A 19336-nucleotide genomic window follows, 5' to 3' on the forward strand; every position below is an offset into this window, starting at 1 on the left:
TGTTATGTATGATTTTAAGGAAGATTTTCAATGTGTAGCTCAGTGTGTGACAATTGTCCGATAGTCATTGCAATCTTCAGCATTTGTGATTTTTGGAATCGTTACAAAAGTTGAGGAAACCATTCTTTGGGTATGTGTCCCGTCCTGTATATGGATATATTGTATATGGAGTTAAAAAGGTCTACCAAGACACCGATATTATCTTCATCAATTATTTTCAATAGTTCAATTGGTATGTTATCGGGTCCTGGAGCTTTTCTACCTTTTGTGTGTTTTATAGTATAAGTAACTTCCTCTTTCATTATTTTTGGTTCCGTCCGGTTTGATTTCTCCGTCAACTTCTGATTGTTCTACTTTTTGGTCATAAAATAGGTGTTCAATGTATGCTTTCCATCTACGTAATTTGCGTCTTGCGTTTCAGTTATAGTGGTACCATCTGCATTTGTTAATATCCCGATTGGTTTGTTACGTTTTCCTGAAATCATTTCTTTAGTCTTCTTATGGGTGTTGAAAGTGTCATACCTTGCCTCACATTCCTCAATTTTTTGACATTTAATGGACATCCACGTTTCCTTAGTTTGTTTTATTTGTTTATGAATTTCTTGATATTTAATTCTATTTTTGTTTTTATGTATTCTTCTTTCGTCCATCTTTTCGAGAATTTCTTATGTCATCTATTCTTGTTTGGAAGCTTTTGTAAATCTTAATGTTTTCTGTCCCACAGTCTCTATTGTGTTCTTTATATTCTTCCATTTTGTTTCAATATCTGTAGTGTTCTTATTTTGTTGTTTTATTTCTTGGATACTCTGATTTATTTTATTTCGAGTTTCCTGGTATGTATTTGGTTCTCTTAGTTTATCAATGTATATTTGTGGTCTAGATCTTTTCATTAATGGTTTTCTCAATTTTACATTCATATTTGCTACTACTGAGTTGTGGTCCGAGTTTACCTCTGCTCCAGGGTAAGTCTTCACTACTGTAATAGTTCTTGTACCTGTTCCTTATCAAGATGTAATCTATCTGATTATTTATAATTCTATCTTTGTTGTCTCCAGGAGCTTTCCACGTATAGAGCCGGTGATTTGGTAATTTAAACATTGTATTCATAACTACCAGTTCTTCTGTTTGGCATATCTGAATGAGTCTTTCACCACGCTCATTTCGTAACATGAGTTATATGAGCAGGGAAAAGGAAAACGTGGGTATCAGACCAAACATGAGACAAAATATGAGCAAGAAACGAAGTGTAGGCAAGGGACTAGGACAGTGAAGCTTAAAGAGCAATATATAATAACATACAGACAAGTAAAACAACTATGCGCAGGTGTGAATTATGTCAGGAAGTCGAGATACATCAAAATAAAACTGAAACCAGAGACATATTCCTTAAAATAAATAAAGCACAAATAACTCAAAGATGAAGGTCGTACTACGAAAATCTCATAGTTAATCATTAAACTCATAAAACTTTTCACTCCATCTTTTGCGCGGTCGTCCGATACTTCTACCGATTGGTGGCGAGTCTCCCCCATTCTGCTTATGTGGTTATTCCATTCTTTTTTTCTATTTTGTGTCCATTCATTTATACACTATACGTTACATTGTTTTCTAATGTCTTCACTTCTCTTTCGATCTCTTAGCGTATGTCCTGTAATTCTTCTCAGTACTCTCATCTCTGCCGTTTCCAGTAGACTTTGTGTTGTGGCTGTGTCGGATCTTGTTTCTGAGGCATAATGTGCCATTATTGGTCTTACACATAGATCAGGTAACAGCAGAAATCATTCTGGCAACAGGTAAAGTACGGGTAGACATAATCTACAGGATCTGCAAAAGCATGTCAAACATGTAAGTGACCAGATCTCAGTTTATGTACCAGCTCACAAGAAGGATCCAAAGAAATATGCAACAATTATCGCACCATTGCCCTTATGATACACGCTAGCAAAGTCATGCTACAGATTATCCTAAAAAGAATTAAACCGTACTTTCTCTCTAAAATACCAGAGAAACAGGCAGGATTTATGCCATTTGGATTGTCGAAAAATCAAGGAAATTCTATGTAAGCACACACGTGTGTTTTATTGATTACAGTAAAACATTTGACTGTGTAAGATGGAACAAAATGTGAAAAAATCTGGAGAAAATGTGTGTTTCAAAATATCTAGTCGCATTACTAGAGAACCTGTACGTAGAAAACTCAGAAAAGTGAGGGTACATGAAGGACGGTCAAAATCGTTTAGAGTTGGTATAGTAAAGGGTATAAGGTAAGGTTGCGTGGTAAGCCTCATCTTGTTTAATATCTATGGAGAAGCCATTATGCTCGAAGCAATCTCAAAATGGGAAGGAGGTATATCCATTGGCGGCAGAATAATCAACATCTTAAGGCACGCAGATGATACAATGCTTTTCTTTGACTTCTTGGAAGTATTGACGAAGCTACTAGAGCTAGTAAAACGAATAAATTTTGAAGCACGGCTGTGTATGAATAAATCAAAAACAAACATTTTTATCATTGATAGAAAAAAAATCAAACAGCCAGAAATTATCAGAATCAATGACATAGAAGTGGTGAATCAATTTATATATCTGAGTACTCTTTTAAACAACCCTATAGGATGTACACCAGATATCAAAAGAAGATCAGCAATGGCCAAGTTAGCAATGACAAAGTTCACCAAAATATGGAAGTCACAATATCACCATACATTAAAAGAAGATTTCTCCATTTTTTTATATGGATCTGAATAGTGGTTCTTGAAGAAAGTTGATAAACGAACTATAGACGCGGTTGAAATGTTTTGTAGTCGAAGAATGTTGTCAGTACCCTTATTGTTGCCATTTGACCGCAAGAAGAACCAACGAGTCGTGCCTTGGACAGTCGCACGTTACAAAAAGGCTTCGAAACATTGTTATCGAAGAAATCACGGCTTATTTTGGTCGTATGGTGCGTAGAGATGGTCTAGAGAAGCTGACATTACAGGGAACGGTACAAGAAGCGAGATTCCGGGCGAGGGAAAGAACATTAGCAAGATACGTAGCCCACGTTACTAAAGAAGTCGGAGCCCCACTAAACTATTGCTTTAGAGCTGCATCTTTAAGTTGTCTTACATTTGAAACACCCAAAACACCCAGTTTTATTACTTTATTTCTCTTAGATAAGTGTTGCATAAGGTTCCGTCTTAAGTCCTATATTTGTCAATATTTATGCTGTAGAATTTCGTGGTACTTTTATACTTTTATCTATGCTTGACTGGTTCTTTTTCCGGCGTTTTTGATTATTCTGCCCATTACAATAATAACTAGTAAAGGATTATATCCTTGGTGGACTCCTACTTCCATTCCAAATGGCTTTATCTTTAGACTTTTGATAAAAAATTAAACAAATTATAACAAATTATGTTTTGTTACTACTTGAAAGTTTGTCTGTTTGCTTCCTACCATTTCATCCATCCTACCATAACTCTACTGCGTGCCTCTTCTTCCATTTCCATTTCTCCAGTACTGTATTACCGTTCCAAGGTACTTAAGACTACTTACTACTTTTCACAATAATTTCACCATCTAAAGTTATATTTTTATTTGTAATAACTCCAACTTCAAATGAATGGAAGAGGTACCCTTCACAAACTTCAAAAGAAGGGAGACATGGAAGTATTGCAAAAATCCAATTGGTTGTAGTACAACCGTTGTAGAACTGATGACTTCCAGAGAAGGAAAAATACATGCATGTCAAGGATATTGATTTAAGAATGATGGTAGATGGAAAAGTGTGAAAAAATGTAAATAGAAAAGTGTTTTTAATACTTACGTATCTTTCAATAAGGTAACTAATTGGTAAAAAGAATATTATATTTATTATAAAAAATATTAATCCAGTCATATCTACTAAGGAACTATCTACATTATAATACCTAAAACAAATAATTTATGTCAAAATTTAGTTTCGATATAAAACCACCAACTTTATATAAATATTGCCGTTATCATTGTCTTTCAATTTGGAATATTTGTGAAACTAGGCCATATGTGTCTATTTTAAACTGTTAAGAAAGAATTTACATAAACAAGCAAAGTGATGAGAACAAGGGTTGATCCTAAATAAATAAAGTAGAATGTTTGTACTAAATTTTAAGGCAAAAGATAATATACCGAGTATATTCATAAACACATTCAATGTTCACTTGTGCAAATGGTGAACTTTGAGACAGAAATAATAACATCTTTATATTTCTATTAGAAGTCTTAGTAAAAATATCCAAAAAAGTAGTTAACAAAATTAAAAGCCACAAACGAAAAAACATTAAATAATGTGTTTAACACACAGAAGCGTATTATGTGGCATTTTTATAATTTTATAGGATAGTCCAGTCGTCAAAATCATCGAATCGAACAAGCTGAATTTTGCTGAGAACGTCAATTTTGAGACCCCAACAAAAATGCAAAAAGTTTGCCACTGCTACCAGCGTCTTCCCCCTAAACTCCCCCCGTAGGATGAGAAGAACAGAAATAAAAATATGAATTAGCAATTTTTGTGTAGAATGAACTGTTCTCTCAGAAACAACGCTTGAAGCGTCCGGCGATTTTATAAGAATGATTTGATCTGAATTTTAACTTTTAGATCGTTTGTAATATGAAAGTTTAAATTCAGCGTTTTTTAGGCATATCTCAAATGCCTCATATTTGTTGCAAAACTCAAAATCAAAATGTCATGCTATAGGTTTCATTCATGCTCCATTATAAACTAAAATCAAAATCAAAGGACTAAATACGGAATCCATAGAATACTTATACAGAAAAAGAATATCAGAAAAGATCGCCGGGAATGAAATATTAGAAAACAATAACATCAAGAAAAGCTGGGGAAAGCTCCAAAATAACATAATTAACACAACAACAGAATAACTTGGAGAGAGGAAAGTGACGACCATTACCATATCAAAAAAGAAAACCCCATTGTTTAGAGCGGAAGTAAACACAAAATGTGAAGAAAAGAAGAAAGCCTATTTACAATACAGAACAGAACAAACACAACGGACATACAACCACTAAAAATGAATCAGAAATGAAACGAATATTTTAGTTAGACAAATAAAAAGGGAACAGTTCTCAAACAGATGGAACACAAAAAGAAATATGGAGAATGATCATAGAAAAAGAAAAGAAATGAATGAACTAATAAAAACGAATCATATTCAGAAGGAAACATTGGCAAACTAATTTCGATCCCTATTTGGTAAAGGTGACGATAATGAACCACCAACACCAGATTACACCAAAGAAAAAACATCACCGGTTAATCTGTCTCTCTCTCTCTCTCTTTCTCTCCCAGCGGGAGGTACATCACGTACAGGAGAGAGGAGAATGGATAGCAACTATATGTCATGATGCTGCATGACTTCAAAATCCTGAAATATTGCTGTTTATAAGAGGTCAAATAACGAAGCTAAAGGAACTAATAGGCTTAAAACTCTAGAAAAAACGATACATGTATTGACTATTCTAAATGGTAAGGCCACATTTGGAAGCTCAGACAATAAGACAATTGAGATGAATAATATGATTAGATTATACAATAAAGCTTGGACAAAGTTGGCTGCTTGAGCTATTATTGTATACTAGGTTTCTTATTTGGGACTGTATCTTGGGTGAACCAAATTGAACAATTTGGTGAAAATATTCCGTCCCAAAACTTATATCATCACTAAAATTGAGGATAGAATTAACCATGAAGAAAATTACATTTCTGATTTAGAACAAGACGAAACTATTGTGAAGTTGCAGTTACTGAGTCCATTTTCCGACTAGCTGAGAACGGACCTAATAACTCATTAAGACAGCAAAACACGACCAAGCGGAACAAGAAGGAAAAGATGAAAAATAACTTTTCACTTAACCATGTTTATCATTGACGAGTGGTCGTTGAGTTTCGTTGAGTTTGTGTTCAGTCTACAATTTCTCAACTAATTAAATGTGTCCAGAAAGCAAAAGCTTAGACATCAATGCCACAGCAGTCTTTTAATGATTAAAGAAATTGTTTATTTTTAATTTTTTTAAATTTTACCTTGAAATAGTTTCTTTAATTGGTTACGTTTATCTCACTTTTAATATTATTATTTATGATATTAAAGGTATTCACAATTATTATGCATCGGCGACAATAACGATGAGGCGTGTATTTTTTACTTCTAATGAGCTTTTCGAAGGAGATGCATGTTTCTAACAATTTCACAGAATACTGCCGATAATAATGCATATTCATAAACGATGCAATTAGAGAAAAATTGCAAATTATGCTTGATTTAAAGCATTTTAATTTAAGACATTAAAAATAATACGTACTAATACGGTCTTTGGTTGAATATGTAATTTTCAATCCCAGATATTAAATACTATGTCATATAAATTATGGGGAAAGCAAAAGACTGGAATATTTAAAGGTATGTAAGCATACAACCTTAAACGTGAGCACCAACAACTAGTCTAGGAAACGCAGCAAAAAAAATTAATTTCAGAGACATAAATCAGGAATGTATGATACTTGTATTTTATAGAGAGCGAGATCAGAATATCTGATCTTGAGAAGAGAAGAAAATGGGATACACAAAAGAAAAAAAGAAACTACTTAAATAAGGAACTTAAAGATATAGAAAACCTCAACAGAGAGAAAGAATTCAGAGCATTCTACAAGAAAGTTAATATCATCAGAAAATAATTCAAGGCAACCACCAGACAATGCAGAAGTCAGAATGGCGACCTATTAACAACAAGGAAAGATGTATTAAATAGATGGGTGAAATACTTTAACCAGGCACTTAATATAGAAGAAGAAGGAGAAAACCTGGAAGACGAAAGAGATGAGGTAAGGGGAACAGACGGGAGGGAAGAGGAACCACCAACGATTCTTGAAGTTAAAGATGCAGTTAAAAAACTAGCCAGAAACAAATCACCTGGAATAGATAATCTCCCAGCTGAACTATATAAAGAAAGCCGCGATATCATAATATTGGAATACTTTGAACCATACAGCAAAAAGGAGATATCTTTGAATGCTCTAACCACAGAGGAATTACGCTTCTAAATGCAGCGTATAAAATATTTTCCACAGTACTATGTCAGCTTAATTACTATTTAAATGGGAATAAGCCACAATTAAAGGTTAAAATACATTTATTGGCGTTTTAATTTCCACTTCGGAAATCGTTCTCAAAATACAAACATTAGTGATTTTGAGAACGATTTCCGAAGTGGAAATTGAAACGTCAATAAACGTATTTTAACCTTTAATTGTGGCTTATTCCCATTTAAATAGTAATTAATTTAAAATGCCACAAGAAAATAGCTTCAGAACAATCTATGTCAGCGTATGGCACCATATGCAGAACGGATAGTAAAAAAATACCAGGCTGGTTTCAGAGGTGGTAAATCGACAATTCATCAGATTGCAACTCTGAAACAAATTTTGGAAAAAACACTGGAATATGGCATAGTTACTTATCACATATTTATATATTACAAAGCAGCCTACGACTCTATAAATAAAAGGTAAATGTTCAAAGCAATGAAAGAGCCGGGAATACCAAATAAGTTGGTAGATTTAATAAAACTAACTCTTGAAAAAGTTGAATGTAGATTACGAATTCAGGTGGAACTGCACAACAACACAAAAGAATCAGCTACAAAAATGAGTTTATTAATAAACACCAACAAAACGAAGTATATGAAAATAAGCACGCAACCACAAATACTAAGACCACTTATTATAGAAAACGACGTCATCGAAGCAGTGAACGAATTTTTTATACCTGGAGCGCTTCTTAACACTGAAAATAATAGGTACTACCGCAGAGATAGACCGCAGAATTGGCACGGCCAACAGATGCTATTTTGTGATCAATCTCCTGCTTAAATCACTCAATTAAGACACAATTATCAGAATCGAGAAATACTAAAATAAAACTCTACAAAACAATAATACGCCCAGTCCTAACATTCGGTTCAGAGACCTGGACTATAACAAAAAGTAATGTAAACATGTTAGGATGTTTCGACAGAAACGATTTAAACGAAAAAATGGTTTTTTTATTCTCAAATATAGAATAAGATATGTAGAAAACAATGTATTTTTTTATGAACATATAAAGCTACAGCGATGCACATACATTGTATATATTTTGAACTTATGAGAATTGATAGCAGGCTACAAACACAGGTTTAAAAAAAACTTACTCTACGGCCAATAGCAGTAAGGACAGATTGTTTTCAAAAATTCGGGGTAGCAGTGGTGAGCGAGGATTTCACTTTCACATGAGTGAAAAGGCCAACTGTCATCTTCAACAACTTCAACCAATGAAAAGGCAACTTCAAATCGGCGGCGCAACAAAAAATTTGGTATATCTCCGTGAAAACTCAACCGATTTTAATGTTTTTTTTATTTGGGGTATTTGGGGTTTATGCTATTTTGCGAAATGTGGATTTCGAGCTGGTGGTGTCATCGGTCCATATTTTTTTGAGAGTGACTTTGGCAAGGCGGTCAACACCAACGGTGCTATATAATTCGATGATTACCAAATTTTTTGGCCTGAATTGCGTAACATAGATACCAACGACATTTGGTTTCAACAGGATGGCAATACATACCAAAGGGCTGTATCACCTGTATGAAATTGGACATTCTACAGGAGCGATTTGAGGGAATGATTATCTCACGTGAAGATGATTGCCACCGAAATCAAGCGATTTGTCCCGATTTTGAAAAAAAAAAATCGAAGATGTCACACACACACACACACACACACACACACACGCACGCACGGACACACTTTGTTTTACTCAAATTTAAAAATAGGAAGTCCTTATTTAAAGACTTTTTAGTTTTGCAATGATCTCCAATTAAATTATCGTAGAAAAGATAGTGTGCATATACTTACTCGGTTATCACATTTGCTACTATAGTAAACTGCAAAAATTGCATTGTATTGATCACACCTAATAAACAAAATATAATTAATTGGACCCATCGGTACCTAAACACTTTTATTTCTACATCTTGAGCTGCTTCTGTTTCCGGATGCATCTTCATAGTGGTTTTGGATCAGAGCAAGCTGAAAAAAAGTTGTATTATTAATTTTTTTCGTATTGATTTTGTATGCTTTTTTATTTTTTTCTTAAATAACTGGTATTTTAACTGTTGCTTAAACGTTTCGGCAAATTTGCCGTCTTCAATAAGCACTTTATTTTATTACCATTACATTATCGAATTATATTTCATGTTTACACTTTTTAAAAGTTTAACATGGATTAAAAAGTTGGTATCTGACATTGACAGATGACATCTGGCAGGTATCTTAAAATAGGAGTGGTTCAGGGTCATATCTTAAATATCTGCCATAGTGCATTTAAAAACAACTCATTTTATTAAATTATGATACGTATTGGAAAGATCTTTGATGTCAGTCTTATTATTGATCGAATTTGGATCTGTTTTTTATGTGAATCATCACCAATTTGCATCTTTTGATGTAATTTTGTTCTTTTTCCAAAATCTGTACATTTTCAAAATCTAAAGAGTGGCTATTTTCTAGAGAATGTTTGGCTAGGGCTGTTGTGTTTAATGCATTGGTCTGTATAATATGTTTGTGTGCAACAACTCTTCTATGCAGGTATTGGTGTGTTTGCCCAATATATGTTGAATTACAGTCTTCACATATTATTTTGTAAATAACATTTGGTTGATGATCTTTAACCCAAGGGTAATAAAGCATATATCTAAATATATGCATAGTAAGTACAGAATCGTATGGAGATCCAAATCGCATACCTTGGCATAAAACTGACAACAAAAGGAAGCTGTAAAGAGACGATTAGATAACGATTAGATAACGGAGCAATACATTATGACAGAAAAATATTAACCCTAAACAAAAAAGATAATATACAATACCACGAAATCTGATAAAATAGAAGGAGAAAAAACGGTAATAAATCGTATAGAAAAGAAACAATTAATATGGTATGGACTTGTAAGGCCAACGGGAGAGGAACGACTCCCAAAAAAGATATTGGAATGGATCGCTTCGGAGAAGAGAAAACGAGACCATACACCATGGCTACAGAGAATCACCAAAACAATGTCAGAAAGAAATTTAGGACTGGGGGATGGACGTGCTTATAGACAGGGAACCTAAAGGCGTCTTTCACTATAAAAAGGATTATGTAGTAGTAGTATGTTTCTTTCTTTAATTCTTATATTCTAATAGTAGTATTCTTGTATTAATTCGGCGCTAATGGTGTCGAATCCATATGACTTGTGGATCATTCGGTTAAAGAAGAAACAGAATGACGAATATTAGCTAGATATTTAAATATGTAGTTCTTTAAATTCCATGCTTTGTAATTATATTAGAAGTTATTATAAAGTTATCAAATTATACTCTTTCTCAGTTTATATTGTTACCTCGTATATAATATAATTTAAGCTCCTCGTCGGTACATAGTCCTAATATGTAGTTGTAAATTCAGCAAAACACAAAAAATTAACTAATATGACTTAAATATACCAATTTATACTTGTTTGTACAAAAATTTTAACACTTTAACTCGTTTTGAACAAATCGTGCAAATTATCGCGCTCCTAATTTTGTTTTTCCCCCAATTAACACAAATGTGCATTTAAAAACTAGTTAAACTTGAATTCGAAAAATCAAATACATATAAATGACAATTAAATGATTTTATATGGTATTTTTTATTATTAGATACCAACTTACTTTACTGACTTTGTAAAATTCGCCTAATGTTTACAATATTGTATTAATAAGGTATCCTAAAGGAAGAAGGAATACGCATGAACCATCTTTATAAGTAAGAAAAAAAAACGCATCTGAATAGGTCAATTCTCACGTAGGCGACATCCCAATAAAGTCAGCCTAGACTATTTCGACAATATAGCGTCGACCATTGGTTGACATCAGGAAAGTTGTTCCCTGAAACGGAGAATTTCCTACTCGTCCAGATCAGGTTGTTCCAACGAAAAACTACATAAACTATATCGTATAAGATTCTCACGTGCAAACGGCAAATTCTGATATGTATGTCAAGCTCAAAAACCAAGCAACTTTTCTGAGGCTTAGTAAAAGGAACGGTTTGATTCAGTATGAAACACAACCCGTAAACACTCCCAAGCAAATTCCCTCATGGGACCTATCCTCGGACATGAAATCCTTAATCCACTTCATATCCATGATCCTATTTAATGTCTTCCCTGAAAAGAGGAGTGACACAATCCGTTATTTAAACCAAATGTCCAATGCATTGTATGAGTGCCATATCTACTTCCTGTTATAACAATTCCGTAAACCAAACCTTCACACAACTCCGCACATAAACACACAAACACTATACATCCATCATTCATACATACACTTATTATTTACCCACACATACACTTTACCAAGTACACAAACTCACAAACCAATAAACATACAAACACCAAAACAAGAAACAACCCAACAATACTCAACCAATAACTATTCAATGCCCACATACACCAAACACAAAACAGTGAGCGCCCCGTACACTCCATAAGAGTCGCAATTTAAATCACAACAGCTGCTTTAAGTTGTACTAATACTGATGATAATCTAAGATGTTATATTATTATTTCTGGTCATACAATCGATTTATTGCAACCATATCTATCAAAAACGATGTGTCGTAATTATCGATTCGATCAGCAATGTACAAGCGATGAACTCATCGAAACGCCGTTATGTCAACAGTAAATACAGATGGCTTGACTTCTACTTTTTCTTCTTAAAGATTTGATGTCAACCAGCATTTTTTATTTACGCCTAAACTATTTCAACAGGGTTTAATTCAGGAAGATAAGGTGGAAGTTTTAAGGAAATATGTCTACATTCTTGCAGGAACTTGTCAAATTTTTATTGAATATGATTTATATACTGTTTGATGGTTTCATACAGTTGCTTTTTTATACGTTGATAACATATCCGCATTTTTAGAATCATTAGTACTAGAATCTATTAATTCATACATTGTGATATATAGTACTGTCAGTGTTAACATCAGATCCTACAGGCAAATCGGGAATAACTGCTCTTTCGTCCATTTTTCGTAATTTTTTGCATTCATGTCATCAAGATAATATACCAACTTTGCACATGATGTACAAATGAAAAGGGCATTCGGAATGAAACTTTCTCCTTCGTGAAACTACTCGCCATTGAGTTTTTGTTTGAATACTCTTTTTTTTATTCATCCCACGAATCTCATTAATCAATCTGATACGGGCAGCGATAAATAGATAACAGTATGATCCGATAAGTTAATTCATTATAATACCATTTGTTTAAATAATGACTTTTACAGATTACTCCAGTTTTCATATCAGCCAATAACTGAGTCAGTAACAATGGCGAAGTAATTATTTTGAGAGGTACATAGATATATTGAGTATAATAGCACGTAGGTTCATTTAGATTAACATGCAACATTGCTTATTAAAAATGTTGTATACGAGTGTTCGATTTGTATACATTATATTATATAATATACAGGGTGGAACAGCCAAAATGGAATAAATTCGATAATTAATAAATGGGGGCGTGTTCAAAAAAGGCTCTGACTTGTCGATTGGTATTTAAGTTACGCATTTTTTGCAATAACTTTCTTATTTTAAATACAACACCCTGTATATTTTTCAATTTTTGGATTCTCAAAATATTCTAGATATATCTCATGTACAATACCTATACTTAACTGTTTTGGAAATATTAAGTGTTTTTATATTTATGCTATAAATTTGCTACAGCACACTGAAAAACTAATTAGTGATACTGTTTATTTCTTGATAATGTAAGAACCAAAAAAATACATGAATGTGAATGTAGGAGATGTTCAAAATGCTAGCCGCAAATGTCTTAGCAACATCCTACTCTTAAAAAGAAATTTTTAGGCGTGACCGATCTAATCGCAAGCGTTATTCGTCTTTTAAAGTCAGCTAAGTCGAGGGAATTAGTTTTTTACACAAATTTTTTTACATATCCCTATACGAAGAAGTCTAATGGCGTCAGATCAGGAGATTGTGCTGGCCATTCTATCGATACTCGCCTCTGTATCCACCGATTTGGAAACATTCGGTTAAGGTACTCCCAAACATTGATTTGGTAATGGGGTGGTTATTGAAAGTATATCATATTCGCTGGAATTTGTGGGTTTGCTAGATCAGGATGTAAGTCTGCCAAAGTTGGTATGACATTATTTTTGAGAAGTGCTAAAAAATCATGGCTATTCAAATTGTCGTCAATGAAAAAAAAACCTATGGTTTGATAACCTACAATTCCTGTCCATACCTTTTCAGGATATGGTGGATGTTCTCCTCTCATCCAGTAAGGATTTTTGCTAGGCCAATAGCGACAATTCTGACGATTAGCATGCCTGTGAACTGTAAAGGTACACTTATCAGAAAACAAAACATGTTCTAATTTAATCACATTCTTATCTAACATTTTTATCATTTGTTCACAAATATAGGTTCTCCTATCAAAGTCGTCCTCCATGAATTCCTGAATTGTATCATTTTATAGGGATGCATTGTATTTTGTTTTAATGTTCCAATAATCAATAATATAAGTAAATTAAAAAATATTCCAGGCGAACAAATATTAAAAAATTGTCAAGATTTACACAGTCCTAGGAGTAGGAAAACTTTGTTATCACCAACACATGTTTTAAACAACCAAAAAGACGTCTCTATACATGGATATCACCGAGAGATGGCCATGGTAGTGTAATGCGTAACCAAATAGATTATATCATGATTAACAATAGATTTCGAAACTCATGTAAATGTACTAAGACATATCCAAGTGACGACGCAGCCACCGATCACAATTTACTGGCATCTAGAATCAACCTACAATTAAAGACAATCAAAAAGCCTTCCATTACAAAGAAATACGATAGACAAAAACTAAAAGAAGAAGAATTTAAACATCACTTTGAGCAGACAATGAACGAAAAAATTCGAGACAACATCACACAAGTATACAATGTACCAACAGTCGAAGAAAGATGGGATAACATAAAGACTGGTATCATCGATACAGCAACGCAAAGTGGAACTGTCACCCATTATAAAAAGCAAGCGTGGATGAAAGATGAAATAATCGAAATGATGGACGAAAGAAGACAGCTTAAAAATAGAAATAACTCAGAGTATAAACGAAAGCATAATCTAATTCGAAGAAAAATCAGGGAAGCCAAAGAGTTATGGATGCGAGCAAAATGTGAGGAACTAGAAGAATTGCAACGAAAACATGACGAATTTAACACACAAGAAAATAAAAGAAGTTACAGTACACAAAAGAAATACACCCATAACATTAACGAATAATGAAGGTCATGCACTATCCCTAGAAGACGAAGTAATGGAGGAATGGGAAAACTACATTAAAACATTATTTAAGGATGCTCGAGGATCACTACCTAACTTAAGTGCAAATACAGGACCATCAATATTAAAAGCTGAAGTGGAAAAAGCCATACACCAAGCCAAAAACAACAAAGCCAGTGGACCAGATCAAATATACAGCGAATGGCTAAAATTACTCTCAAATGACAATATAAAAGAACTCACTGTACTTTTCAATCAAATATATGATACCAGTGAAATTCCATCGGACTGGTTAAAATCGATGTTTATTCCTCTACCTAAGAAACCAAACGTTAAGAAATGTAGCGATTGTAGACTCATTAGTTTAATGAGCCATGCCGTTAAAATACAATTGCATATTCTTCTAAACCGAATTAAAAACAAGTGCGAAGAAATAATTAGTCAAGAGCAGTTCGGGTTCCGGAGATGCCTTGGAACTAGAGAAGCACTATTTTCTATGCAAACACTCCTTCAACGATGTTGGGAGGTAAGAAAACCCGTATATGTGCTTCATTGATTTTGAAAAGGCATTTGATCGCGTTCAGTATACCAGACTAATTACCGCCTTGCAGAGCATCCAACTAGATGAGAAAGACATCAAACTTATTGCCAAACTTTACTGGAACCAAACAGCCATTATTAATACCAACAACAGAGAATCAAAGCCAATCAGTATTGAACGAGGCGTAAGACAGGGCTGTGTACTGTCTCCCACCCTCTTTAACGTGTATTCTGAGAATCTATTTAGGGAAGCTTTAAAAGATCAAAAAGGAATTATCATAGGAGGAGAAATAATTAACAATATACGGTACGCCGACGATACTGTGATTCTAGCTGAAAACATCGCCGATCTGCAGGAGCTAATCAATAGAGTTGACATGGAATGCACAAATTGGGGACTGTCGATAAATATCGATAAAACTAAATACATGGTGACCAGTAAAGTGGATATCGGCGCAACCCAACTGATATTAAACCAACAACCGCTGCAGAGAGTTCAGAGATTCAAATACCTTAGATGTTGGATTACCCAAAATCTGGATCCATCCTTCGAAATTCGATGTAGAATTGAACAGGCAAGAAACTCATTTCAAAAATTCAAGCCTTTATTATCCAATAACTCATTAAATTTAGAAATCCGTGAAAAGTTTACAAGATGTTACGTGTGGTCTGTACTTTTGTATGGATGTGAAACTTGGACTTTAAACGCCGATATCATGAATAAAATCGAGTCGTTTGAGATGTGGTTGTATCGAAGGATACTAAAAATTCCATGGACTAACAGAACCAGAAACGAAGAAGTTCTTCAAAGAATGGGACATCAACGAACTCTATTAAATATTATTAAGAGGCGTAAACTAGAATATTTGGACATATAATCAGAGGACCAAGATATGAGTTCCTTCGGCTAATTCTCAACGGTAAAATCGAAGGAAAGAAATGGATAGGACGGAAGAAACTCTCTTGGTTGAGGAATTTGCGGCAGTGGACAGGTTTGACAGCGGACCAATTGCTACACGTAGCGCAAGACCGAGATCAGTATAAAAATATTATAAGCATGGTAGTCGCCGACGTTCCGTAGGGATATGGCACTCTAAGAAGGAGTGGGTGAAAGCAGTGACCTAACGAATTGTATGAAGAATTACAAATAATGATCTCTAATTTATCTAACTTTATAACAGACGTGAAACAGTTGCTTGAATACATTACAGATAATAACTTAAAAGAAATATACCCAAACATTTACATCGTCATTGGAATATTATTAGCAATACCAATTAGTACAGCCTCTGCTGAAAAGAGCTTCCCAAATTAAAACTCATTAAGAATTATTTAAGGAGTACGATGTCCCAGGAAAGACTTTCTGTGGTCGCAATTTTGTCTATCGAGGCTGATATGACACATATTTTTTATTTTAAAAAATCTGTCTTTATACGCAAGCAGAAGGCCTCGCAAAATGTATCTTGCCTACATAAAATTGTGGTCTTGCGCCGCCACTGTCAATGCTATATATTTAATATTTATAAATTTTATAAAAAAATTCTCAATAAACTTTTATGTTAAAATCTACGTTAATTAAAACAATTATTTAATTTCTATTATGCACTGACAACTATTTCTTTGCTTAATCATCAGTTTGTAACATTGTATCGATGCTTTTAATGAATAAATAACTAATTTATTCTGTTATAATTGATACAAATGAACAATTATTATCCTCAATTTACTCTAATGACTCCACATAACCTCCATTACTCTTCATACATGTAACCATTATATTACAAAATTCCTGTAAAACGTGTATTATCTCTAAATAGCCAACAATGACCGTTGAAGGTATACCTTTTGCTAACTTCTTGTGGGGTAACCCCACAAGAAAAAATCGAGGTGGTTTAAATCTGGATACTGCTGAGGAGACGGAATTTCTAAAAAACGATAAAAATCTCTCCTAAAAATCCCCAGTGAAAGTATTTTCAATGTATTGATGTTCATCTCATGATCAAAAAGATCTCAAACTTAAGATTCGCAGACGATACAACACTGATAGCAACATCTGAAGAGGAGATGTCGAGACTGATAAAGAGAGTAGAAACCGAAAGCAACAAGTGTGGGCTCAAGATTAATAATCAGAAAACAAAAATCATGATTGTGGACCACGCGAATATCCTCCAAACAACAGGCGCCCTAAATCAATTCGAGAAAGTAGACGAGTTCACGTATCTAGGATCTTCCTTAAGCAATGCAGCCTCCTCCCATACGGAAATTCGCAGAAGAATAGGGATGGCCAAGAACGCGATGAGTCGACTGTCAAAAATATGGAAGGACCGCTCTTTATTCAAAAAACTCAAAATGAGACTGGTACGGACACTCATTTTTTCAATCTTCAGTTACGGTGCCGAAACATGGACAATAAAATCAGAGGATAGGAAGAGGATTGACGCATTCGAAATGTGGTGCTGGAGACGAATGCTACGCGTCTCGTGGACGGAGCACAGATCCAATCAGTCGATTCTCGAAGAGCTAAACATTCAGACCAGACTCTCCTCTCAGTGTCTTGCAAATGTTTTAAAGTTTTTTGGCCACATTGCGAGAAGAGACAATGACAACTTAGAAAGACTAATTGTATGCGGAAACGTAGAAGGACGTAGAGGCAGAGGACGCTCACCTATCCGATGGTCAGATCAAGTACAGAAAGCCACTGGAGAGACGTTTTCCGAGTCCATGAGAGCAGCCCAAAATCGCAAGAGATGGAGAGAATTGACAGCCCGCATTGTAGGAAATCACGATCCTCAGCAATGAGGAAACGACAAGAGAGAGAGATGTTCATCTAATGTGTTGTGACTAGGGCACCCCTACTGAAACCATGTCTGCTGACGTTCAATTAGGGGAATGTTGTCAAGCAAATCACGTATTTAATTGTATAAAACATATAAATAACGATTCTCATTCAAACTCTCTCAGAAAAAGACCAATTATTTGATCCTTATTTATTCCGTGTCACACATTTGTTTAATTTGTTTGTTGGAAAAAAATTCTGATTCTCTTTACTCCGCTAAAGTCAGTTTTGGTTAGAACGTGTCTCATTTGATGAAAATGTTGCTTGATCCGATGAAAATTATACATCTCGACATAGATGGGTTATCTTCTAAGGTTCCTTGTATGTCACAATAAAGTTCAAATCATGTATCATCATTTACTAGTTTTAGAAGTTTGTAGGTATTTGTGGTTTTTTAGAATCTTTGAAACTGTATCTTTCTTTTTATCATTTGGAAATGAAGAATTGCCCTTTTTCGCAAAAATAGATAGTACATAATACTCTAGTCAAAATCATCACAGATCATATCAAATATCGTTCATCTAGATGTTTATACAAATAGATTCCCATTAAAATGGGCTAGAGGAAACCTAGATTCATCCATGAAAAATACAGATCTCTAATGAAGTTCCAATTAACATTGAGTCTTTCACACCCAGTAGCACTCTTTTGTTCCTTAGACACAATTTTCGTACAAGCCTTTTGTGTCTTTAACTTAGACTCTCTTTAATCTTCTCAACCGCTACATTTAGCATTCTTAAATCATTCAAGAGAATTCTTCTAGTAAGGACCACTAACATAAGAACAAAAAAACAATACAGCGGTTCTATTGTTGAGTCATTTTACTTTTTGTAATTTTACCCATCTTTCTACATGCTTCCTCCAATCTCCATAAAGTGCAACCACATTATATGAATCTTTAAAAGGCTAGCTTAAAAATTCATGGCGACAATCGAAAAACAATAGACGTTTAAAATAATTTTGTTGCACTCTTTTGTAATTATTTATTGGAAAGATTTCGTACAATCCTTTCGTGTGTTCAACTTCGACTTTCTTTAACCTTCTGCACCGCTACATTTGGTATTCTTAAATCATTCAAGAGAGCTCTTCTGGTAGGGACCAGGGACCGCCGATATAAGCACGAAAGAACAATAAGTCGGTCTTACTGTTTAGGCATTTTCCTTTTTGTGACTTTACCCAGCTTTCTACGTGCATCTTTCAATCTCCATAAAGTGCGACCACATTAAATGAATCGTTGAACGACTTGCTTATTCATGACGACAATGGAAAAACAAAACAAATTTTTAGAGGTTTACAATCATTTTGAATTTCAGCTCCAATTTTGTGAGGCACTGTAGCTATAGACTAATCAGAAGACAGTTGTAGCACTGATAGATATTATTTTACATATAATTGATTAATCCACATAGGTTAAGATCATTCATAATTTTTGTTTCAGAATTTTTTGAAAACGATTTTCAGATTTATTTAATTGTGATTTAATTCCATATAAAATAGGTGCTTCATTTAGAGGTACTTTTTTGGTGGGGATTTAATGGGAAGTCGTG

At 34.1% G+C, this 19336-nt stretch overlaps 1 protein-coding gene across 3 annotated transcripts in view; it reads right to left on the bottom strand.

Annotated features, from left to right (window-relative positions):
- LOC140440241 (uncharacterized MFS-type transporter C09D4.1-like) overlaps window positions 1–19336 on the bottom strand; it is a 45248-nt gene that overhangs the window by 16345 nt on the left and 9567 nt on the right. For all 3 annotated transcript variants that reach the window (XM_072530610.1, XM_072530607.1, XM_072530609.1), the window contains exons 2-3: window positions 8928–9101; window positions 3809–3911 (exon numbers count right to left, since the gene is read on the bottom strand). In XM_072530610.1, the coding sequence (XP_072386711.1) occupies window positions 3809–3911; window positions 8928–9079 (255 nt within the window). In that variant the 5' untranslated portion in view covers window positions 9080–9101. The remainder of the gene's footprint in view (window positions 1–3808; window positions 3912–8927; window positions 9102–19336) is intronic.

The sequence above is a fragment of the Diabrotica undecimpunctata genome, chromosome 4, assembly GCF_040954645.1.
Source record: "Diabrotica undecimpunctata isolate CICGRU chromosome 4, icDiaUnde3, whole genome shotgun sequence".
NCBI lineage: Eukaryota > Metazoa > Arthropoda > Insecta > Coleoptera > Chrysomelidae > Diabrotica > Diabrotica undecimpunctata.